At 40.7% G+C, this 25639-nt stretch overlaps 1 protein-coding gene across 20 annotated transcripts in view; it reads right to left on the minus strand.

Moving 5' to 3' along the window:
* DNAJC21 (DnaJ heat shock protein family (Hsp40) member C21) overlaps positions 1 to 25639 on the minus strand; it is a 44189-nt gene that overhangs the window by 12511 nt on the left and 6039 nt on the right. For 7 of the 20 annotated variants that reach the window (XR_007410397.1, XR_007410388.1, XR_007410390.1 and 4 more), the window contains exons 2-16: positions 24289 to 24382; positions 22625 to 22748; positions 22192 to 22314; positions 19948 to 20252; positions 18925 to 19076; positions 16660 to 16747; positions 13895 to 14053; positions 13446 to 13488; positions 10601 to 10773; positions 9213 to 9288; positions 8307 to 8702; positions 5307 to 5443; positions 3196 to 4461; positions 2879 to 2966; positions 1577 to 1691 (exon numbers count right to left, since the gene is read on the minus strand). Coding sequence is in view for 2 of the 20 variants with exons in the window: in XM_049109380.1 (XP_048965337.1) it covers positions 8538 to 8702; positions 9213 to 9288; positions 10601 to 10773; positions 13446 to 13488; positions 13895 to 14053; positions 16660 to 16747; positions 18925 to 19076; positions 19948 to 20252; positions 22192 to 22314; positions 22625 to 22748; positions 24289 to 24382 (1502 nt within the window). In the remaining 18 variants the exon portion in view is untranslated. Of the gene's footprint in view, positions 1 to 1576; positions 1692 to 2878; positions 2967 to 3195; positions 4462 to 5306; positions 5444 to 8214; positions 8703 to 9212; positions 9289 to 10600; positions 10774 to 13445; positions 13489 to 13894; positions 14054 to 16659; positions 16748 to 18924; positions 19077 to 19947; positions 20253 to 22191; positions 22315 to 22624; positions 22749 to 24288; positions 24383 to 25639 lie in introns of those variants that run through there. The other 13 variants (XR_007410400.1, XR_007410398.1, XR_007410395.1 and 10 more) reach the window with 6 other exon arrangements.

The following is a 25639-nucleotide window of genomic DNA, read 5'->3' on the forward strand; positions in this document are numbered from 1 at the left end:
GTCCCATTCTACCTTGTAGTCCAAGGTATCCACAAGGCTCTGAAATCTAGGCCATAATCTAGTTCCCCAGAACTTCAAAATCCCTTGCCCAGATAGCTCCAAACAGCCCACATGCAGGGACTACTTGGGTCTTCCCTCCCAGCCCCCCAACCCCCTGCCCCACAACCCACCAGGGGAGCTGGTTGCAGGAGTTTAGGTGGAACTTGGAAATGAGTGCTGGGCTATCTACACAAAGCAGGATGGAGCTGAGGGTGGGAAGACCGGGATGAGCAGTTGGGGAGTCAGGTCTCCCCACGGCCCAGCTCTCTGGTAGATAATGCAAGGAATCTGAGAACTCAAAATTTGAACCTGACCTTTTGGGCCATTATAAAGTTATAATTACCAGGGTAGGAGGATAAAGCATATTTAACTTAATAGTATGTTAGCTTGATTTATAACTTTGAAACATTTCGACATATGGTGTGTGGGTCCCCGTTTGCTCTCCTCCCCCAGGTCCCCAAAACTCTAGGGTGTGCTGAATTTAAGTGCAAAAGGCATCCTTGGACTTCTGAGCCTCAGAAGGAACCCACTATGTAGTATTCTTTTTTTTCCAACTGAGAGGAAATGGACCAAAGCAAATGAGCATCAAAACACCAGGTTTATTATCCAACATTCGAAGGGTTGTGGCAACATTGGCTTCCTACCACTAAACCCCAGAGTGAGCCAGAGACCACCCCATCATAGCAGCACGGCCTCCACGGGGCTTGGCACCACCCCACCCACCCTCCCTGCTGGCCACCCCGGGGGAGCAGAGCCTTTGCTGCTTTGCTTCCTTGCCCCCCTCACTGTGGGCCTGGATCAGACTAGAACACTCCACTCCACAGCCACACGGGCCCAGCCCAGAGAAGAAGAGCAAGGGGCCAAGCCGCCCACGCCCAGTTCCTCTGCCAAACCAACATCAAATAACCATCCATTCTCCTAGGACGAGGATGGGGCAGAAAAAGGCCGGGCAGCTCTGCTCAGCAGGACTGGGGGATTAGCGCATCACCCCAATGGCCCTGCTATCATGCTGCTTCCAGCCTGTCTCCTACAAAGAATAGGAGGGTCTGAGAAAAATATTAAGAAGCAGGTAAATTTCAGATTTCTGAAAAAAAAAAAAGGAAAAGGGAAAGGAAAGGAAAGGAGAGGAAAGAGAGGAGAGGAGAAAGGAGAGGGGAGAGGAGAAAGGAGAGGGGAGAGGAGAGGGGAGAGGGGAGAGGGTAGAGAAGAGGGGAGAGGAGAGGAGAGGGGAGAGGGGAGGGGAGAGGGGAGGGGAGGGGAGGGGAGGGGAGGGGAGGAGAGGAGTGGAGAGGAGAGCCCCGGCAGGTGCCATTCGGTTGGGAAGTATTTCCCAAACGGGTCCTGTGGCTCCCGCGCTCGGCCAGGCGGGAGGACAGAAGAGGAAAAGGAGGATGGAGCCCCTGCCTGCCCTCGAGGGGCCTACAGTCCAGTTGCAGCCCAGGACTGGTCCTCACAGGGCGCCTGGTGCTCCTGCTTCGGGGTCCTTACCCCCTGGGGCTCTGCAGCCCGGCCCTGGGGCGGCCCCAAAGACACCTACCTCCTCATCCTCGGAACCGGAACCATGAATACGTCTCCTTATTTGGGAAAAGGGACTTTGCAGGGGTGATGGAGGATCTTGAGATGGGAAATTCTGCTGGGTGATCCAGCTGGGCCTGTAATTACAAGGGTCTTTGTAAGTGGAAGCAGGTCAGAGTCAGAGGAGGAGCGACCACTAGCCATTGCGACTGGGCAGTGGTGGGGCCACACCTGCGGAGGGCCAGAGCCAGAGCTCTGGGTGCCAGAGCACAGGAGGCCTCCAGAAGCTGGAAAAGGCCAGCAGACAGACACATCCCTCCAGCCTCCAGAAGGAGCCAGCCTTGCTGACACCTTGGCTCCAACCCAGTGAGACCCACTGCAGGCTTCTGGCTTCGAGAACCGTGAGATAATTGTGTATTATTTGAAGTCATCAAGTTTGTGGTCATTTATGACAGCGGAAGAGGAAATTAATACCATAACATTACCCTCATTTTACAGATGGGGAAACTAGAGCGCAGTGAGGTTAAAGAGTACGCTCAGGGTCACACAGCTCATGAAAGGCAGTGCTGGGATTCTAACCCAGGTTCCTTTATTTGCAAAGCCCAGGCTCTCTGAAGCACACGGTCCTCCACCCAATACAGACCGGTTCACGGAGTTACAGGACGACACAAGGCAGCCTAGCAACACGTGTTCAAGTAAAATAGACATTTCTTGGCTTTTACATATGTCTAGTCTCAACTGAGGGTCCCAGGGAGTTGGTGTCATTTCCAAAGCAAGAGCTTCCAGTAGGAGGAGAGGGCCCCAGTTTTCTGTTTCTGTCATGCTCAGCCCCTTCGGGGGTGCACTGAGGAGGTGGACGCGGAGTCCTGGGACTGGGCATGGTGGCAACTGCCTCTTGCAGCGGCCCCAGGACCAGATAATTCGTGAATCAAGGTCATGGTTCTGACTCCTCATAAAATAGCAATGAAATCAAGATCCAGAGAGGAAAACACCCTGGTCTGGGTGAAGATCGATTGGAATCCAATCCATGCTCTTTGCACTGCAGAGGGAAGGGGACGGGAAGGGGAAGCGGGGTGCAGCAGGCACCTGTGTGCCATGCACGTGGGGTTTGTAGACGAGAGCTCATGATTGCAACCACTAGACTAAGACATAGCAGTTATCAGGTCTGTTTACTCCGAAGTTAACAGGCTCAAAATCTTGACATAATGGGCCATGGTTAACAAACCTTGTAAACTCTGGAGCCGAGATTTGAGCCCAGGTGGCTCTAACTTGAATACCTATGCTCTCCGCTCCGACCTGCAGTGGAGGAAATAGCTATCCCTACCTTTTGGTTTTGAGGTGCCTCAGAAGGCTCCTTGCACACCTGCCTTGATTCTCAACCCGTCACCATCTCTGAGGATCTACTCACTGTTCTGAGAGAGAGAGAGAGAGAGAGAGAGAGAGAGAGAGAGAGAAAGCAGGTGGAGTGGCAGAGGGAAAGGGAGAGGCAGAAGCAGGCTCCCTGCTGAGCAGAGACCCGCCCCCCACCAGTCACCCCCCACCCGCTCCAAAGTAGGGCTCAATCCCAAGACCCCAGGATCATAATCTGAGCCGAAGGCAGACACTTAACCGACAGAACCACCCAGGTGCCCCCCATGCTACCTTTTCAAAACATGATTCATGTTTGGGGAGAACGCAGATGAATGTAGCACTTTTTTTTTTTTTTTTAACTGTGATCAGGGGCGCCTGGGAGGCTCAGTAGTTGAGTGTCTGTCTGTGGCTCAGGGCATCACGGAGTCGAGTCCCACAATGGGCTCCCTGCATGGAGCCTGCTTCTCCGTCTGCCTGTGTCTCTGCCTCTCTCTGCGTCTCTCATGAATAAATAAAAACTTTAAATAAATAAATAATATGTAGTAGTAGACATAGAGCACATGCATAAGTGGAAATGAAGTCATAAAACAGTATCTGGAGGACAAATTCAGTTTTTAAGTATCTTTATCTGCCTAGAAGTGGTCGTGGGAGTCTATGTCAAAATGTTGGTATGTGTGGGATTCCAGGTGATGCTTGTCTTCCTTTCAGTGTCCTAGGGGATCTTTTACAAACAGCATTTCATAGTTCATTAAAACAATTTTGAAACAAACACAAAATCACTTTTTGAAAAACTGTTGCTCCTTTCCGAGAGAAGATTAAACTCCAGAACAGAAATACGACAAATTGTCCCCTGGTGGTCTCGCCAGCAACACAAGAGCGTGGCTTCCAAGGCTTTCAGAAAGTATCTCCCAACTGGTCAGCTGGCAGACTAGAACAAAAGTATACTTTCGGGAAGCAAGAACAATAAAATTCGTGCCAACAGCGTATTTTCACTCATTATTTTCTTCCCCAGTGGCTATCCACTGGTACTATAGATCAAGCTCACTCATTTTAACTATTCAATTGTCATCTTAAAATTGGCCATAATTGATCTGTTTTCTTGTTCATGGACGTTTAGGCTATCTCCCACTTTTCCTAGATACAAATAATTCAGCTGTGAGCATCCACGTAATAATAATAAGCCTTGTACTTATTATTGTACAAGTGCATGGGTTCTGGAGAGTACTGCTTTTCAAGCCTTAAAGAGAACATATGAATCACCTAAGAAATCAACCACAGACTCATGGGGCAAGTCCGGGGTGGGACCTGAGCTCTACCTTCTGGAGCGAGTTGCCAGGTGAAGCCCAAGATGCTGCTCCGTGGGCACCAGGAAAAGAGACTAGTTATATACCTAAGGCCACTGAGCCTCCGGTCATAGGCTAAACCTATCTTCAACTTTCACAGACATCATCAAATTGAATCAATTTTACTCCAAAAGAAATGAATTTGTTCTCATTTGTTGTTCATCCTCATCAACATTCAATCTTGATCTTGTGAGACTTTTTCCCTTCTGCCAATCTGAAAGCATAGAACAATTATGAAGTTGTTTTTCCTTGGTTCTTGGTAACAATGATCAATGTTAACTATTGTTTAACTATTCACATTGTTTAACTTTTCACATTGTTCAACTATTCCAGCTTTTTCTGTTCATATATTTACCCATTTTTCTAATGTAGCCATTCTAAGTGTGGTCTGGGAGAGCCAGAGGGGCCCACAAGGCTCCATTTTCCTCATATACTTTAACCAAACACAGAGGAACAGACTAATTACAGAAACCAATAGAAGAATCTTCAATTTCATTAAGCTAGACAAAGAAAGTTTCAAAAATGTGAAACAATGGGGGTGCCTGCGTGGCTCAGCTGGTTAAGTGTCTGCCTTTGGCTCAGGTCATGATCCCAGGGTGCTGGGACTGAGTCCTGCATCAGGCTCTCTGCTCAGTGGGGAGCCTGCATCTTCCTCTGCCCCTGCCCTAACTTGTGCTCTCTTGCTAATAAATAAAATACTTTTTAAAATGTGAAACAATGCTTCTCTTCTCATTAAACTTTCATTCAAAAGTTATTTTTCATATTCAACATGTATTATTTTTAATAAATATTTTAAAAATCTGTTTAATTTCTAAGAGAGCGAATATCAAGATATAAACTATACACACTAATACCCTCCGGAGTTCTCCACTTTTAAGTGCGTGAAGGCATCTTGAGACCAAAAAGTTTGAGAACTTTTGTGTTTTCTATTGTATTAATGTATGGCGTCATGTGCTCATTGATATGTAGGAGGGATTTTTTTTCACGTGTTCTGGATGCTAATCCTGGCTGTTCTATATATTGCAAACAATTTGTCTAAGTCTGAGGCTGTTTACTTACAGTGCCTGTTGTTCCACCAAAGCTTATAATTTGATGCAGTCCTGTTTTCCTATAGTGTACTTCCACTAAGCAAACTGCTCCTGTTTTGAAACCGAAGTCTCACTAGGTTTTCCAGCGAACCCCCAGCTCTGGCACCACTGAATGAATTATGGAGAAAACAGCAAACATGATTTCCCCTAAGTGTCTCCTCACAGAACCCGCATTCCATGCATCTCCCACACCTCTGCTTACTCAGTTCAGATGGTGGTCACCACTGACCCTTAAATGAGATCAATGTAAAATATGTGTTCATGTATTTTAGACTATTCTGTTTTGCTTCAGACAAATGAAATTGAATGTCTGTGATTCACCAAAAATAACATTTTACCTTCAGCATAATACATGTTTCTGTTTTCCTCTTCAGAAGTAGATTAGGAAGGATATTCCTATAAAACTTAATACACGTTTAATTCAACATGTGCACTCCTGTCTGCAAATATCTTTTTTTTTTTTTTAAAGATTTTATTTATTTATTCATTCATGGGAGACACAGAAAGAAAGGCAGAGACACAAGCAGAGGGAGAAGCTGCAGACTCCATGCAGGGAGCCCAATGCGGGACTCGATTCTGGAAATCTGGGATCAGGCCTGGAGCCAAAGGCAGATGCTCAACCGCTGAGCCACCCAGGCATCCCTGTCTGCAAATATCTTAACTGAAAATTTAACTCTTCGTTTAAATTCAAAATTCTGTATAAAGCTTTTGTATTCTTTTTAAAGATTTTATTTATTTATTCATGAGAGACAGAGACAGAGAAGAGAAGAGAGAGGAGCAGACACACAGGCAGAGGGAGAAGCAGACTTCATGCAGGGAGCCCGACACAGGACTTGATCTCAGGACTCCAGGATCATGCCCTGGGCCAAAGGCAGGTACTAAACCGCTGAGCCACCCAGGGATCCCCAAGCTTTTGTATTTTAAAAGCACTTTCAGAATACTATTTAAACTGGGGTGTCTGGCTGGCTCAGTGAGAGGAGCACACGGCTCTTGATCTCAGGGTTGTGAGTTCGAGTCCCACATTGGGTGTAGAGATTAATAAATAAATAAATTTTAAATAAATAAATAAAATTTAAAAAATAAGAAGAATGACAATAGAAAACACTATTTTATCTGGTCTTCTTGATAATCCTGTATGATAAATGGAGACAATACTCTGCTAAGAACTGTGTTAGAGATAAGGAGAATAAAATTCAGAGAAGTTAAATGATTTGTCTGCATTACACACACAGGACTACAAATGAGATTTAACTTTCGATCACAACTGATGAAGATCCCCTCAAAACATGGTTGAATTTTGTCAATCAGAATAAAAGTGACAAGTAACTCCAGTCAATCCTCCTAAATAGCTGCTTGGTGGGTAAAAGGAAAAGCAAGGAACGTCTGATGGCCATTCGCAGGACATTCTGTCTTTCAAGATGACTTCGTATTTCTACTGTATAATAGTATGTGATCAATATGCCCTCTTGTTCATCAATATTCCTATTCTTATTACAGCCACCTCACCTAGTTCTAATTAGAGGGTGGCAAGTTTTCAGATCATGGCTGGGAGAAAGAGCCCAAAGACCTGGCTGCTATTTCCCCTGAAGGGATAAGAAAGGGACAAGAAAGGGAGGATGGTCGACAATTAGGAGGAATTAGTAATAGGTATTAGAGAGAAAAGAAGAAGATAAGGGAAGTCTACCTGGGGGCTCAGTTAGTTACCATTGGACTTTAGCTCAGGTCATGATCTCAGGGTCCTGGGGTCAAACCCCACACTGGGCTCCCTGCTCAGTGGGGAGTCTGCATGTCCATCACTCTCTGCTCCTCCCCCTACTTGTGCTCTCTCAGATAAGTAAAATCTTAAAAAAAAAAATCCATTATGGGGTGCATGGGTGGCTCAGTTGGTTAAGCATCTGCCTTCAGCTCAGGTCATGATCCTGAGGTCCTGGGGTGGAGCCCCACATGGGACTCCCTGCTCAATGGGGAGTCGGCTTCTTTCTCTTCCTTTGCCCCCTACTCGTGTGCTCTCTCAAATAAATAAATAAAATCTTTACAAAAAAATCTTGTATTTCTAAATGAAGAAAAAAAAAAACACTTGAAGATTCAAGGATATAAGCAGCTTCACTGAATACAAAGTATGTATTTTAAGCTAGTGACTTCAAAGTTACTCTCAAGGCCAATTGTAAGAACTGCCTATTTAATCCATCCTCATCCTAAAAACTGACTCATCACTGATCCATATACTTGACCCATACTCACAACCATTCTCCATTTTTTGAGTTAATATTCATCTTTGTTATACAACAGATGGCATAAATATCAGCCCTATGAAAAAACTTTTACTAAAAAAGTTGTTTTCCATTAAATTAAAAAAAAAAACAAAATTAAAAACTTCTGAAAATAATGAAGAAAAGAATCCTCTGTCAAGGAGTCACTATAAAATCTGAACCACCTGCCACCTTGATCCATCACGCTTTACGGCTGACATTGTGCCAAAGAAGGAAGCACCATATACATTGATTTGCTTCCACCTCCAAAATTTAAATCAGAGCAAAACACCAAAAGATGTATCTTATTGAGAATTACCTATAAAATCTCAAATTAAATCAATATGGCTATACCTTGAAAAGATACTAGTCTTGAAACAATCATGTATGTTCAATTAGTTTCTACCTATCACTGTCCTTGAGGAAAAAAATACAGTAATCAACAATAGGTTATTTAGAAATAATTTTAAAATTAGAACTGGAGTCATCATATCAGGGGAGAAAAAAAAATCTATGATGATTTTAAAACAATTTGAGTCTTTGATAGATCATGAAACATAAGAAAATACAAAAGCACTGAATTGTATAAAAATACTATGTGAAATCCACAAAATAAAACAGAAAGGAACATTTGTATGTGTTAAAATAATTTAATTCTCCCTGTACATTTCTGTCCACGTGAGCCAACAGAAATCAAGAATGTGTACTTTTACAGCATTTACCTGTTTTGAGACATTCAAGTCAATTCAGATGGCAAAGTAGAATTCAATCACTAATGAAATGTTTAAAAAATATATATTAAACAAAAAAAATGTTTTTACAAGATAAAAAATAATCTTCCACAATGCAATAAATTGCAGATCACCGAAATTTTAACTCTTTAGATGATTTCAGTTCAGTTTTTGGTTTCAAAATCTAGAGACAATCAAAAAGAAAAAGTGTTGGCAGAATTTCTATCTGTTTTTACGTTTCTCTTTCTTGCTTCGACTACTTGTTATGCTGCCTAAAGAACATGATGAAGGTGCTCTTGCATGACCTGTGGCTTTCAGATGGTCGAAAAGTTTATTCCGGGATGGAAATTCACTATGGCAGGTTGTACAGCTGATAAGAACATCACTCTGAAGAGGGAAAAAAAATCATAAATAAAAGTAAATGTTATTACCTGAGGGCAGTCATTTATGTTTTGATGTTCAGATTACTTATCAAATAATTCAAAATAAAGACCTTTTAACAAAATGACAGCCACTAAAACAGGCTCCAAAGAGGTAGCTGTTCTTAAAAGTTAGGTCCCAGCAACCAACACCATCAGCTTTAAGAGTCCAGAGACATTCAACAGTGTGTACCGTATGCACTAGACCAAGGTTTTAGATCCCAAAGTAATGGAAAACAGAACATAACTGTCCTGTCACAGTCTGGTGGTCCAATGTGCCTTTTACTTTAAAGACAAACAATGACAGTAACACAGATATAGTAAGTCCTACACTCGTCAAGAATAACTCTGGAAGGATCCACACCTGCACAGCAGGTGCAGAAGGGCTCCTCACATACTTACATCTTTAGAATTAAGAGTTAGATTATATTGCTTAAACAATGTCCACTGAAAACATGTCAATATGATTTTGACCTACCACTGTCTGTGGTTCAGCAGGTACTTTGACAGATTTTTTCGTATCTTTGGCTTTCTTTCCTTTGGGTTTAGGAGCACTGGAAAATAAATTATACAAGTCTTACAATCCAATAATGACATGTCCCTTTTAATTATTATTTTACTCCTAAGAAGACTTGAAACAGTGACATGCACTTTAAAGGCTAATTCATTAATTTTAATGGCCAATCTTATAAATTCTCCATCTCAAATGAACAGCTTTAAAGAGCAACTTTAAAGACCACAGTGGATGTCAAATTTGACACCAAAACCAAGGAATTTACTTAAAACAGTTGAAACACAAGCTACAAGACTTCAGGGTATTGTGTGGTTCCTTGTCTTCCTTCTCCTGGAGCTGCAGGCCTACCTCCCTGAGGTCTGTTCCCCTCACTGCCGCCACCACCTCAATGCCTACATCCCCAGGTGCACTGCCCCACCTCTTCGCTGGTCCCCAATGGTAAGCACTGAAGACTCAGGCTCCTACTTTACTCTGTCATTTGAACTCTTTCTCATGGTCCTAGGCAGGGACCTGAGGCTACTTACTGTTCAGGTCTCTGCTCAAGGAGTAAGAAATTCTTCTCTGCTCCAGAGGAACAGAGGAGGCTTGAGACAAGAAAGTACAATAAGGCAGGAAGAGGAGGACCAGGAATGCTCTCTCCCAAGAAAGACCTTCCTCTGGCCAGCTACCGTGACCTGGTGCGGCACCAACACTGCGGGGCTCCTGCCAGCAGGAAGGCCTCAGACTGTGCAGACAGATCCTGATGACCTGCACTGCGGGGCCCCACACAGGAGGACCACCATGAGCATGGACACATGCTTCATGATGCTCCAGGCGAGTGGGGTGCAGCCTCATCGTGAGACTCGTTCTCATGTGTGTATCAAGGATTACTGATCTAGCATAAAACAAGGACCTCAATATGATAAAAAACTAGATCAAAGTGACTTTCTGATTTGGGCCGCATTGCTGAAATGTCCATGAGCACATTCCTTTAGCGTCCTCTAACATCCTTCATCTGTGTGTGGGTGGGATGTCTGTCTGAATAAATGTATAAGTCACTGATATACCTACCTGATTGGCTTCATCAATCATGGGAAAGGTGTTATTTGATATATGAAAAGATATCCTTTTTTTTTAAGATGTTATCTATTTGAGAGTGAGAGAGATAGAGAGTGAGCGCACAAGCAGGGGGAGTGGCAGAAGGAAAGGCAGGCTCCCCACTGAGCAGAGAGCTTGATGCAGGGCCTGATCCTGGGATCATGACCTGAGCCAAAGGCAGACACTTAACCTACTGAGCCACCCAGGCACCCCAATATATGAAAAGATAGTCTTACTACCAACATTAATTAGAAAACACCATCAAATTGACTTACTTCTTAGCTTCACTTTTTGGATCATCACAGAGTTGGACAGTCTCTGTGACACTGCTATTTGCTTGGGGACTACCTTCTAGTTCTTTGGCACAGTCTTGATTTAAATTGGTATCTTCTGATTCAACCTTTACTCCTTCTTCAGTTCCATTTTCATTAAAATTATCATCATAATTCTAGGTAACAAAACACATATGCATTACAAAATAAATACAGTAATTTCAGGTTTTTATGATACGAAATAATCATCCTAAACAATTATAATGTTCCGTACACCCTGGAGGAGTATATCTTTAAGAAGTGAAAAGAAAAAGTGATAAAAATTTAAAAACATGAATGTTCATTGCAGAAAGATTATATAAGGGAAAAATTGGAAACAATCCATATGTTCATTAAGTGAATGGTTGGCTGTATGAAAGGAATTATGAAGCTCTTAAAAATCATGAAAAAATTATGAAGCTCTTAAAAATCTGCAAAGGTACTGATTCAATTTTGTGGAACAGTATTTACAACATATTAGCTTAAATAGAAAATTATATGTATAATGTCTGATTACAATTCAGTAGTAAGTAGTATCTGTAGGCCAAATTAGGGGTGATATCTCTAGTTCTCTGTATTTTCCAAATGATCTGCAATGAGCACCTATTTCTTTTATAGTTAGAGAAAAAAAACAGCACATAAGCATTATAAAAAAGACAAAGCTTCGCAAACATACCTTCACTAAATGAACAGTGTTGTTGGTTTGCCACATTTGCTTTCCCTCCCCTTCCTCCCTCCTCTGTGTACAGGCACGCACACACACCCTGCCCCACACCCTGAAGGATGAAAGTAAGCTGTAGGTGGATATCATGACACTTCCCATGTGTCTCCTAAGAACAAAAACATGCTCCTATATACCTACAATACCCTCTTCATACTCAAGAATTTAACACTGATATGATCGGTTTCATAATCCATATTCATAATCCAGTAATGTCCTCTCCCTGCGAGCCCTAACAGGGGCGACAACCAAGGACCATATATTGTATGTAGTGGTCATGTCCCTTGAATTTCCTTTATTCTAGAACCACAGCCCTACTTTCCCTTTCATGATATTGATAATCTGCTGGCTGTTCTGTCCCACAGTTTGGCTTTGTCTAATTGTTTCTTTATGACTAGACTGTTACACATTTCTAGCAAAAATATTAGCACCAAAATATCTACTAAGTTCAAGATTTATTTTCTTGCAGGTAATTTTGTCTTTAGAATGTGCCCCATGGAGGATATTCAGAGTGCTGTGCTCAAAAGTTACTTGGATTCCTCCTTTCTGTCAGCCAGGGTCATTTGTTTACATTCAATTTCAGTTTTCTGGAAACTGAATATAATTCAATTACATTCATCCTGGTGGCTTATTCAGATTTCTTTTTCTGACCATACAGAACCTCTCCCAGTCTGAAGTTCCCTGATTCTCTGTATTTGCTGCCTCCTGCTCTTCAATCTACCAGTTCATGTCTCCACACTACCTTCCCTTCAAAAAGAACCGAGAAAACATCAGGAAAAGTGCTACATAAAACGAGGTCTGAACTGGGGCTTTCTTCCTGATAGAAGCAGAAATTATCAACAAGAGTTATTAATATAAAGGAATACAGCTTTGGAGGGGGAAAAATGATGTAGCAAACAAAGCATTTTCATTAGTAAGAAAACACAAATACAGGTGTTCATTACTGTAATCTACAGGACCTACCCTTTCCGACTCAAGACAAGACAGGCTTGGGTGAGGTATAAATCTGTCTTATCTTGTCTTTATTCTAGCGGTCCTGGCACACACAAAAGAGAGGAAATGTTCTAAGCTAATGACTATAGAGTCTTCGAGTGGAAGACAGGATGAGTCATTTTATAAAGGAACATATAACTTGCTATGTGGTTTTATAATTGAAGCAAAAGTTCCGAGTCACAGATTTTAACAGTGACAAATTCCTGTGTCATTTATCATTTTTGGAATATGAAACAGATAAAAAATTTTCAAATATTTAACCACTTGAATAGATAAGCCAAATCTAAAGTTTTATGAAAAATTATTCATGTGTTACCTAAATTTTAAAAAAATTTTCTTAAAAATTATTGTTAACTAAATTTTCTCAAAAAGAACTATAATATTTAATACTAATGTAAGCTAATATAAGTAGATTATGTTAAAATAGAACAGAAATCAACTCCATTCCTTTAAGAACCACCAAATACCCTTAGTAAAAATGAACAAACTCATTGTGTTTTTATACATCTACAGGACTGTTATGCATATATAACAACATAATAATTTTTTATTTAAAAATAGTCTTAAGAGAGACAGGATTTAGACACCAGGTTTGAAATATACTACTTACATTTCTGAGTAATATTAAGAAACATTGTTTTTAAGTTTCACAATCACTACACATTTCTAATTAACTTTTCCTTTTGCAAATTTCATTTATGTTGTTGCCAAAAGAAACTCAGATATACAATAATCAACCCTCAAATTTTCACATATTTCTGATTTTAACTGTTGTCCTGATTTAAATACCCAGTCATCCTATGTGTCCAGATATTTTAATATTATCACTCAGCTACATAGTATCAGGGAACTAATTACACTTGTAAAATTTTAAGACATACCAACAACAGTAATTAAGTAAATCAGCAACATACATATTAATAGGGGAAAAGTGTTGAAAAAAGAAAATGTTTTTAACTCCCTTCAATCTCTTTTATAATCAATATAAAATTATAGAGTGAAAACCCCTCTCCTTAATACAAGCTATACTGAAAAGACAAAAGCAGTCCCACTTTATATTTGATATTTAGTGTTAATAAAACTTTTTTAACACACCTGTGCTGGTTTCTGTTTCTTTTTCTTCTGCTTTTTAGAAAGCCTAAGAATAAATAGAAATCAAAATGTCAAATATTTAACTGTGACAAAGTGAAAAAAAAATTAAAACACTATTGATAAGTAAAAATTTAAAAGTATTTAATAACATAAGGTATTAAAAAGAAAATATTCACATCATTAAAAAATTAGAACAGTGGTTCCATTGATGGCAATTAGCATATCAATTACCTAGGTATACAAGTTCTTTTAATACAGTCATAATGTATTCTGTAAAAATTATATTTGACATCATACTTTTACCCCTTTCAAAACTGTAAGTTCCCTTGAGTAGAAAAAAAATATGTGGAAAATATTAGCATAACAGAGCAACTTCTTTCAGCTAAAATAGCATTTAAATGCAATCTCATCTCTAATGTGTTAAGTACGTCTAGAAGCATTTTTAGAAGTACTTTTGTTTTGGTGCATCTTCTATTTCTTCCTCAGAATTGGCATTCAATGGATTTTCATCAGTTTGAGGTCCTGAAAAATTTTCTTCCTCCTCCTCCAACTGTTGTTTTAACAAAGCAACCATTTCCCGATGCTTCTTTGATTTTTCATGATTCCTCATACTGAAAGAACAATCTGATGTTAGTAACTGCAACAGGAGTCATATATGCCCAAATATGTGGCCTGTATTAAGTGCAACCACATAAAAATTCATTTTTCCCAGTAAGGAAGCAAAATGTTGGCGATCTTATAAAGAGCAGCAGAGGAACCCTGTCAGGGCCAGCCCGAGACTGTGCTCTTCCCTCCCTGTCTCTCAGCATTCTCCCTACCTTCTGTCCTTTTATCTACATATCCTCTTCCAATTTTTTGGGTCAAATTCTCTATTATTTTTGTTTTCCAATTCTTAAAATTCAGATCTTCCCCACTGTTTCCTCTTAACCACTGAGTATTAGCCAAGTGTGTACACGTTCCAGGTTATACTGGGGCTTTGAAAGATCCGGAGAAGTTACAAGACAACATTCCAGCTTGGAGAGAAGACCACTTGGGTTATGATGTGAGGGCCTCAAGTATCAGAGTAGTTTACCTCCTTTTGCTTCTTTCAGTAACTGCCTTTCACCTTTAATAACTGTCTTTCCTTTCTCATTCCCACTATCCTCAAAGTGAGTTCAGATACATCTCCACCTTCTGCCTAAATATCGATGAGCCATGTCTCTTCCAGTGCATCTATGGGCCACGAAGTAACATTCCACAAAACAGGGTTGACAACACTTGAGTATCAGAGTTATTAGATGAATAAGAAAGTAGGAAACTTATGTCAGTACATTAACTTTATCTCAACTGTTCAGATTCTGGTTTTCTAGTTTCAGTTGGTACTCTTCCTTTCCACTAAAATTCTTTGTACCAGGGTTTCTTAGAGAAAATGGAACGTCTTATGCCAGAAAGTAAGTGCTCAAAAAATGACTGGGATATGTTAAAAGGATGTAGGAGTCAGGAACCCACACTAATCATATCTGGAAAAGTCTGAGCATGAGAAGCACAGTAATAAATTATAAAATGCTGAAAACCTTCACAAATTCATACTGATAACAGACGGATAGATGGAGGAAAGGCAGACTCTTTTATTACAGTAGAAGGCCTGATGAGGATTAATAATGTACAAGGAGCACTGGGACCAGAAAAGCTCCCTTTTGGAACCATTATGATGACAAGTGGTACCAGCTGAAATCATAAATGAACGCCAAATCTAGGATATTTGATGAGGGGCAAGATATCTGCCTAACTTTAAAGTGTCTCTCCACAGATTAAACACGCTAAAATCAGTTGCAAGGGAAAAAGTATCAACTCTACAGTAGAAGAGTTAGACAGTGCCCTGGCTGGAAGGGCAGACACACATTGTAGGATTCCAGAAATAAAGCTCTGAGGGCAGCACTATATGCTGATGCACTGTTCCAGCTGGATACAGAACTTGAATCTAATCATGAGGAGGAGATGGACAAACGGAAGATGATAAATACTCTGGTAAAAAAAAAATATGTTAAAAGGGCCCATATTCTGAAGTGACAACAGCATAGACAAGGGAACTGGTCCAGATTAAACAAGACTAAATAAATGAATGCAATGTAAGATCTTAGACTGGACCCTGATCAGAGTGGAAGAGACACCGTACAGGACACCAACAGAAGTGGAATACGGGCAGTAAGGAGATGAAAGGACCACATCAATGTTATAAAGTTCCTGAAGCTCCCAGCTGTACTGTGATCAGCTAACAGAGTATTCTTATTCTTACTCGTAAGGAATATATATTGAAGTACTTAGAGGTAGAGGAGTATTATGTATGTAACCTACTCTCAAAATATTCAGAGAAAAACTGTGTATGTGGAGCAGACAGGTGGGGGAGAGAGAAATGGGGTGCGCACAACTGGGGCAAAACATTAGCAACAGGTGAATCGGGCACTTGCAACTTCTACCCTTGCAACTTCTCTGCAGGTCTGACGTTATTTCCAATAAAAAATAAAATTTCACATCTCCTTCACAGTTGCTTTTGTTTTCTTGCTTGTTTCTAACTCTTCTGCTCTTGTCACTTCTCTCACCACTCCACAATTTTTCCCTTTGGGGGTTTACGTCAATACCATTTACGACTCTCACACCCCCACTGTCATCCTTCCATCTCCTTTCTCCTTCACTGTGTTTCATTTCTTTGTCCCTGGCTGACTCTACTTTCATTTTCTGCCCTAATCTTTTCCCTCTCTTTATAATAGTATCCTTTTAAATACTTCTCTATTCCTCATTGTTTCCAAAGGGGGAAGTCCTTCTGCTTCAGTGAGTATAATTTAGGCAGGACACGTTTAAAGCTCGTAGGGTGGCAGCATTGGCCTGCACGGGCGTGTGATGGCTGGAAGTGAGTTTGCCACCAACAGAGACCAGCTTTGGTTTAGCCCCTTGTCTGTGTGACCGTGCCTTCTTTGTTGCAACAAGCAACATTTCTTTCTAGAGATGCACCCATGTTTTAAAAAGTAGCCATCACATAGGAATACTGGCATGAATGACAATCAGAACAACATGCTTAACCACCAGTACAAATCCTTCTTCCTCCTCTGCTGGACAGAAATTCCCCAAAAGGACAGGTAGGAGGGTTGGTGACCAATTGCTAAGAGAACTTTCCTTTTAGGGCTTTTAGTGTTCTATTTCACCTCAGAAGAAAAGGGGAGTTCAAAGATCTTAAACTTACGCCTTTTCAGTCTTGAAAGATTTGTCACATGCTGGGCAGTAAAGGTCATCGTACAGCTCAGCATCCTCAGCTTCATCACTGTCTTTACCTATGAGAGGGAGGCCAACACTAACTATCTTGTTTGAATAGAATCCAAATCTTAATCATGTTAACAAATTACTGTCTTTAGTAATGATCTAACATTACACACAAATTAGAAATTGTATTTCCTTACACAAAAACAATAACGTTACTAGGATTTGAACTGACCTTTTAAAAGCAGCCCTGGATTATAAGGGGAGGCTTCCAAATCAACCACTTTTCTTTCCAATTCTTCTCTTAAGTCTACTGAGAAGACTCAAAGTCTCTCAAAGTTCTCAGTGTGAGCTAAATTCAGAAAATCAAATGCCACTTTCATAGCTCTACTACAAAGCAGTTTCTTCAACAAAGGTTTTTCAGTTTACCTCTTAAGCAAGATTTGATGTGAACACATTTGTAACTGTAATCCACTCTTAAATGCTTAAATAAATTTAGCTTATAACACTCATCCTTATTTGACAGGCTGGTCATAAAACAACATTTTATATGTAAACTTTAACATGTCTTTACACCATTGTTTTTTTAAAAAGCTTGGGGCTTTATTACAACAAAATAGTTACTATCAATATAGTCCGCAAAATCTAAGCAACTAAAATGTTGAACTAAAAGTCTCTACAAAATCCCATAATCTATCTAAGAAATAAACAAGTAAATTGATTGCCATTGAGACCAATATATGGGATCATGCAAGGAGATCAATAAAGATCCCAGGGTCTCTCTCCTATGGTCTACGCTTTTGTTCTTTATAAATAAGGGATATTAATACGATTCTGAAGGACGTTCTCATTGAATCCATAGGTGATTAAAACTTATCCTACCTAGTATTGTTTAATAAATGGTGTTATTGTGCAATTACCTGTACCCTTTCAATATACTATATAAATGATTAATCAAAGAGTTAATAAAGAATGTTGTATTTGAAGTCAAAATCTGGATCTAAAAACGGTCATATGTTAGGCCTACAGGCCAGCTTCTCAAAATCTTATTTTTCTCTTCAGTAAAACAGAGATCATTCTATGAGCAAAACTTTCATTTAAGGGGTATTGTGTGAGGATCAAGCAAACTCTTGCATGTGAAAGCACTTCATAAATTTTACATAAAACTTTAATTATGCCACCTCACATTTATAGAATGCATTGTAATTTTCAAAAGATTTTCACACATACTATGTCTAAGTCATTAACAAAAAGTTTCATTTCATCATCATTTGGAGTAAATAAAAGTCCATCGTTTTATCACTTAGCTGCTAGTCTAAAACAACACATCTGTAGATACGGTCAAACTGACCCAGATCTGTGCTTAGATCTTTCCACGTTATTCCTCACGGAATAACTAGGGACACCGTGAAAAGTCAGGTATTCTCAACAATGCCTAATCCTCGCCTTTTCAGGTGGTCTCATGCCTGTTCTCTAACAAGAGGTGCAGAAAGGACACTTTACAGCACACCAAGAGGAGCCCCTAAACAAAGTGAGAAATGAGAGGAAGAATTTGTATACACCATGTAGACTCCTGTACAGTTATCAGTTTTTCTGGAAAGAGTTGCTATTAAAACTTGACCTACCGAGCTTTATTGCAGTTTCCTAAGTAATCAGCAGTCACACCTGTCAATATGCCCATCTGCGAAATTATTCATGCAGCCAGAAGCACACAAACTGTATGGCCAGAAGAGTTTATTAATCAAATAAACTCTGGTAGTCTAGGAAATTAGACAGCTTCAATGGACTACCTTTGCGTGGCCTATACAATACAGTTTTCCATTTTAATTGCCACATTTAAAAATCAGAAGAGGTCATATAAAAATCCAGATTTCTGGGTCTGCTTAAAAAGCACACGAGGGGCAGCCCAGGTGGCTCAGCGGTTTAGCACCACCTTCAGCCCAGGGTGTGATCCTGGAAACCCAGGATCGAGTCCCACATCGGGCTCCCTGTATGGAGCCTGCTTCTCCCTCTGCCTGTGTCTCTGTCTCTCTCTCACTCTCTCTCTCTCTGTCTCTCATGAATAAATAAGATCTTAAAAAAAAAAAAAAAAAGCACACGAACACGAACACAAAAACCTTGGCAACACTGGTTCTGGCAGTAGCTGAGTCTGCAGCCACTCCCCCACCCCCCTTCTTACACCTGGGCCTCTTGACCAGCCCCTGCACACACAAACATTTATTTTCCCACATTTCCTAATGAATGAAGTTACCTTCGTGCCCATCTTTGAGTTCAGATTCCTCCATCTCCTCTTCATCTGATCCATCTCCAAACTCCTTCTCATAGCGCGCCTCCATCTCTTTGAGCTCCTTCTCCAGGTCGGCCACGGTCATCCAGCTCTGCTCTCTGTACTGCTCTGCCAGCCTAGATGCACAGCACAGCCTCGCTTACTCAGAGAAGCAGGTCTCCACATTAGTCCCACTTACCCTGCAGGCTTAAAACCCACCCTCCTGGAGAGAGAGGGCTCCTTCCCCCTACACTGTCAGTGTCTACAAAGTTTTAAAATCTGTACTTCGTTCAAATGAAGGCAAAGTCACTCATCTGTTGTGTGGTTGGTTTTAACTACTCTATTAGACGATGAGTTTGGGAAACTCTAACTCTTCGCAAGTTATTAAAAGCCTTGAGGTGGTTTTAAATCCGAAGTGTCAAGTAAAGTGCTAATTTTCCAAAAATGAGGGATGGGGCAGGAAGAATTTATATAAGAAGTGAAAAATCTTTAAAAGAATGCTACGATGCTCTGGACACAATGCTTTTACACTATCTCCAAGTAACAGAGCTTTAAAGATACAGAAACGAATTAAGAATCTGGAGCGTACAAAGACGCAGGGCTACAAGGTGGGGCCAAGCGAGGGCACTGCACTGACGTCTCAGGTTCAGTGCCTGCCGCTGTGATTGCCTTGCTATGTGATCTTGGACCCGTCTGCCTCGCCTCCTCAAAAAGATGAGGAGAAAAGCCAGGCCTTGCTTTGCAGAATTGCTGTGTACAAAGCACTTAGAACAGGGCCTTGTGCAGAGGAAGAGATCAACTGACAGTCATTACTATTACATCTCACGAGAGTCTGGTAACGGGTCTCAAGTATAAAGGGCCTCTGAAGAAAAACATGCAGTGCAAAAGAAAAACATTTTCCTGGAGGCTAATGAAGCCAGGATGATGACATGGCCCCCCATGGAAGTGCCCCATCAGGCCTGGCCCCATACCTCTACTGAGCAAGGGGCCCGGCCACGCATCCCATACTTTGCCTGCTTCAGCTTCTGCTGCCGCCTCATCTCCTCTGCCTTCCTCGCCTTCTCAGCATTCTGTTCCTCCACGAGCTTCCGATGCGCCTGCACTCTCCTGTCTCTTTTCCGGATGAACGCGACCAGCTGACGGACAAGCTCATTCTTCTCCTTCCTTGCTTTGTCGCGAATCTTTTTGTTTTCTTTTTCCATGGCTCGTTTCTCCCAGCGGTTTGAAGCTTGTCGTGTATCATATTCTTCCTTCCAAGCAAAGCTCTTCTGAGTGCAGAAACTCTGCCAATAGGCATAGAAAGGATGGACTACCTAGAGACAAAGAAAACAAGTAAAATGCTGAGGTTTAAGAATTTTTTTTCTTCAGTGAGGCAGCAAGTTATCACTGACGCAAAACATCTTTTTTCATATACGTAACATCACTACTAATCAATGGAGGAAACAGTCCTTTCAGGGCTTTATAGAATAAAGCACTCTCTAGAACAAACTGAATAAGGCGATTAATGGGATGGGACCACATTCAATAAACAACAAAAAGTAAAGGAGAACACTGTGAGGGAGCTGAAAGCCCCTCCAGGAAGGGAGACAGAGGAAGAAGCTTACGGCATAGGACCAGTATCCATTCTTCTTAAATAAAGAAATGGGGAAAAAACACACTGATAAACGCTAGTTATAAACTGGCAATTCGGGCAGCCCAGGTGGCTCAGCGGTTTAGCGCCGTCTTCAGCCCGGCCTGATCCTGGAGACCCGGGATCGAATCCCACATCAGGCTCCCGGTGCATGGAGCCTGCTTCTCCCTCTGCCTGTGTCTCTGCCTCTGTGTGTGAGTGTGTGTGTGCCTCTCATGAATAAATAAATAAAATCTCTGCTAAAATAATAGAAAATAATCTCATCAAGAGAGTGATCAGAGGTCTGGGGGAAAAGCTTTAATGATGCCCATACAAGCAATGTCACCTAGTTTATTCTTATAAGTGGAGAAATGGATTGGTACTATTAAATAGCTTTCCTGAGGGATCCCTGGGTGGCACAGCAGTTTGGCGCCTGCCTTTGGCCCAGGGCGCGATCCTGGAGACCCGGGATCGAATCCCACATTGGGCTCCCGGTGCTTGGAGCCTGCTTCTCCCTCTGCCTGTGTCTCTGCCTCTCTCTCTCTCCGTGTGACTATCATGAATAAATAAATTAAAAAAAAATAGCTTTCCTGAATCATGGGGCATTATTGTGGAGGAATTCAGATTTTCTCGTTTTTGGCAATGTCTGGTTCCACCCTGTTACTGAAGCTTCTTTGCCTGTGGACATTGAGTTATTTTCTGCACTGTAGACACCTAACATTTCAAGTTAGAGTTTGCTTTCTATTTTGCCCCAGCATGACACATTCTCATATAAGCTCATATGTGCAACCTGAAAAAAACTTACAGTTGACCGTGAAAAATGTCTTGATAAGGCTTTCATCACACATCTAGAGAACAAATTAAACAACATAGATACTGAGGCTACAAAGCCACCATTATAAATGTAGACGCTGCCACGTGTCAAAACTGGATTCAACAAGATTCTTGGGTGGCTCAAAGGTTTAGTACCTGGCTTCAGACCGGGGCGTGATCCTGGAGACCCAGGATCGAGTCCCGCAGCAGGCTCCCTGCATGGAGCCTGCTTTTCCCTCTGCCTCCCTCTCTCTGTCTCTCATGAATGAATGAATGAATGAATGAATAAATAAATAAATAAATCTTAAAAAAAAAAAAAAACTGGATTTAAAATAATGCAAAGACTCTTCTTTCTAAAAGAACATAGAGTAACTCCAGAGTGACACCAGAATCTAGAGAAGAAGGGGGAACACATCCAGCCATCCAAAGCACCAAGCATGACATAGACCTCCTGGGGCATGCTTGGAACCTTTGAGAAACCCAAGTACAACCAAGAGAAAGATATAAGTATGTGAGCAAAATATGCTGCTCTCAGCAGGAAAGATAAGGGCAAAGCAATAGCAATCACTTTAAACTGTTTTGTCCCATTTAAGGGAAGTTCTTAAAATGCTAATAAACTTGAATGGCCCATTTTGAAGTAATTTCACTACATAATTGTCCAGAAATGCAATAAAATTTTCACAGGCAATAAATATCTGTCATCTTCAACTAGTAAAAAAATAAAAATAAATAAATAAATAAATAAATAAATAAATAAATAAATAAATAAAATCTTTAAATACATAAAATAAGATAAAATAAAATAAACTGGCAATGCAATTTTCCTTTACCGTATCATAGTCGCTCTGGGAGTCTCCAAAAGTGGGGAAATCTTCCATCTCCTCTTCTAACACAGATTCTAGTTCTTCCTTCGCAATCATTTCAAAAACATTACGATAGACTGTATAAAAGCCCTAAAAAACAGTAGCAGGAACACAAATTTTTAATAGTTTTGTAGTCTAATCACAGAACACGATTTTAAAATGTAACATGAAAAATTTTAATGTTAAAGAATTACAGGCTCAAGCTCTGTCACTGCAAGAACATTTAGGTTTCAACTGGAGGTTTCCATATACTGATAATTTAAGTATGAAGGCAAATGTTTTTTCAGTTTTCAAAATGAACACCATTTCACTTTTCTATTATAAAATAGTTTTAAGAACTCTCTTTGTGTTGAAAGTCTTGTGCTTAATAGGAAATTAAGAGTGAGTTCATTTATCTTACCTTTTCATCATCTCCATAACCAGAGTAACAGGTCACAGTGAAATAGTGAAGCAAATCTAAGCTGTCGTCTTGATATTCCCCATCAAGCCCACCTTTAAGTAGAGCTTCTCTATGATTATCATACCTAAACAAAGCAAATTAGTATTATCAGTGAACACTGAATAAATAAGAATTCACTGGCTGCTTTACTCTGAAACAGCCAAAATATTATTATTATACATTTTAATGTGTCCAATCCACACTCAAATTTTTTTTTAAATATCAACATGAAAAGATTTAATAATCTTTCACAGAACTGATTAAAATTCTGACTGCAACTTCTAATATGCTGTAGGCAAGTACTGTATAATACGATAACAAGTACATTGTTCATACAGTAATATAAACAATGGAATTTAATTAGCCAGAGAATTTCCATGACTCCCCCCAAAAAGTAGCTGCATTTCTACAGATAAGAAATATTACTAAATAGGTCAGGCACTGGACATAATCTGCTCCACAGACTGATTATGTATTTGTGATCAGATTTACCAACACAGACCAGAACAAGACTCTTCTTAGGTTTATGTAAACAGCCCAGGAGTTTCACACATACACAATTACTCCGTATAATAACTCTGTCCCCAAAGATGTAACAGGAAATCGAAGCTCAGCAATACTAAATACCTTGTCCATAATCACAAACCCAATAAGCAGCAAAGCTAGAATTCCAGACCAGGTCTCCTACATTAGAAGGACCATGTTCCTGGTAATTGTGCAGTCTGGCCTGCAGGTAACGGGAGAGTTAATTAATAGCAGGGGCTTCAGATAAATGATAAGAGAGTCCTTAGCATAGAATGGCCACCTGAGATCTGGAGAAGAGGACAGAACCAAGGAAGTCAGCAAAGAAGCAAGAAAGAAAAGAAAGAAGTTCCTAAAGAAAGACAAAAGCATTTCTAAGGCCAGATCTCTGAAGTTTTCAGGAGGAAAAAAAAAAAAAAGTAGAATTCTCTCTCTGATTATCGTATAAGGCAAATTTTAAAGTCAGCTGTATTATTTAACACACAAGACTCACAGAGCAGCACTGAATACCCCCCTGCTCTTTGTAACAGCAGGCTCCTGCACATAAGTTATGTAAGGGCTTAAAACTTATTCTTTCATAGCAAAAAGTTCATCAAAAAATCTGAAAATGCAAACTTTAAACAGAGAAATTTTTGTCTGGAATGGTATTAACTTATCAGGTCATCCTAAGTAAAAGTATCTGTCACAGATGTAGAAGCTTAACTCTGTTTCTTCATATAAAGTAGTTCTTGGGGGAAATACTGCAATTGTTGCTCTGAAACACTCTTATGACTCTTATGTGTTTTAAGAACAAGTCAACATTCTTGTGTAACACCAGTAAACTGGTTATACACCAGAGACATCCCATTTAAGGAGAAGTTACTTCACAAGTATCAAAGTTAAATCTATTTAATGTTGTCAAGCTTTGTTCCACCACCTATAAAGTAATTGGAGTAATTACCTCTAAGGTTCCTTCTGACCCTAATACTGCATTTTATATAATGAAGATGAGAGATGACTCAGAACACACCAAAACATTTGACAAATATACATTTTTCGAATCTCCTATTGATAATTCCTCCCAACAGAACATGTTAAGATAGGAGGGACAGCATGATGCTCACCACGCTCTCTCCTGAGGGTCACTCAACACGTCATATGCTGCTTGGATTAATTTAAATTGTTCAGCGGCTTCTGCGGCATTATCCAGATTTTTATCTGTTAAAAATAAAGTCACAGATATTCAGTCAGCAAACAAGTAAAGGACAGAATCTTTTATTTTATTGTTTTAAAGATTTTTATTATTTATTCATGATAGACACACACAGAGAGAGAAAGATGCAGAGACACAGGCAGAGGGAGAAGCAGGCTCCATGCAGGGAGCCCGACGTGGGATTCGATCCCGGGACTCCAGGATCGCGCCCTGGGCCAAAGGCTAAACTGCTGAGCCACCCAGGGATCCCCAGGACAGAATCTTTTAAAGGGACTTCTCCCATCACAAATGCCATAAGTAGGTGAGGAGTGTACAAAACAAAGAAAAACAATGAGGGAAAAGCAGAGAGATCTGGGTGAGAGCTGATAAACAGGGTATGTGAGAACTATCTACTGGAGTAGAAACTGCAGGCTTTCCACTGAGCCTTGGTGCATCACCTGAGCACTCAATCTGGATATCCACAAAGGGGAAACCCTGAGGTAACATACATTTTATTTTTAGAAAAAGCTATATATATATAGTTTTTTTTACATATAAATAGTTTATGTATATAAATTATATATATATAGTATATATATATATATACACACACGTCAAATCAGTTATGGAAGGACTTATTATTAGGGCTAAATTATGTTTACTGTTTGCACGGTCTTTCTGTTTTTTCTTTATCACCATAGAGCAAAATAAATCTCATAAAGCTTTAAAAATATATACCGATTATTCTTCCCTTGGCTGTGCTTCCTTAACTCTGAATTCAGAAAGTCTCTCTGTCTCAGGCAGGTAGGCAGCTCCCAAGGTGGCCCCCAAGGACCCGCATCCATCTCCTAAGAGCCACACCCTGCGCAGCCCCCTCACAGGTCACCAGGGTTGCTCTGTGGGACCAACAGCAGGCAGCAGAAATGAGGATGCCACAGTAAGTTACTTCTGAGATTAGTTTGTAAAAGATGGCAGTTTCCACCGTGGGCCCTCGCTGTCTCGGATCGCCCTGGGAGGAGCCAGCTGCCTCGGCATGAAGACGCGGGGAGAACAGGCCTCTGGCCCGCGGCCAGCAAGCAAATAAGGCCCGCCTGGACCACGCGGGGGAGACTGAGACGTGGACTTTCCCAATGAGGATACCACTCATGGGAAACCCTGAGCCGAACCACCCAGCTAAGCCGCTCCCAGATCTGATCCTCAGACACTCAGTCCATGTGTTTTGCGGTGTTTAAAGCCCAAAGCTTTTGGTAATTTGTTATGGAGCAATAGGTAATACACTCAGA

This window comes from Canis lupus, chromosome 4 (assembly GCF_003254725.2).
Source record: "Canis lupus dingo isolate Sandy chromosome 4, ASM325472v2, whole genome shotgun sequence".
Lineage (NCBI taxonomy): Eukaryota > Metazoa > Chordata > Mammalia > Carnivora > Canidae > Canis > Canis lupus.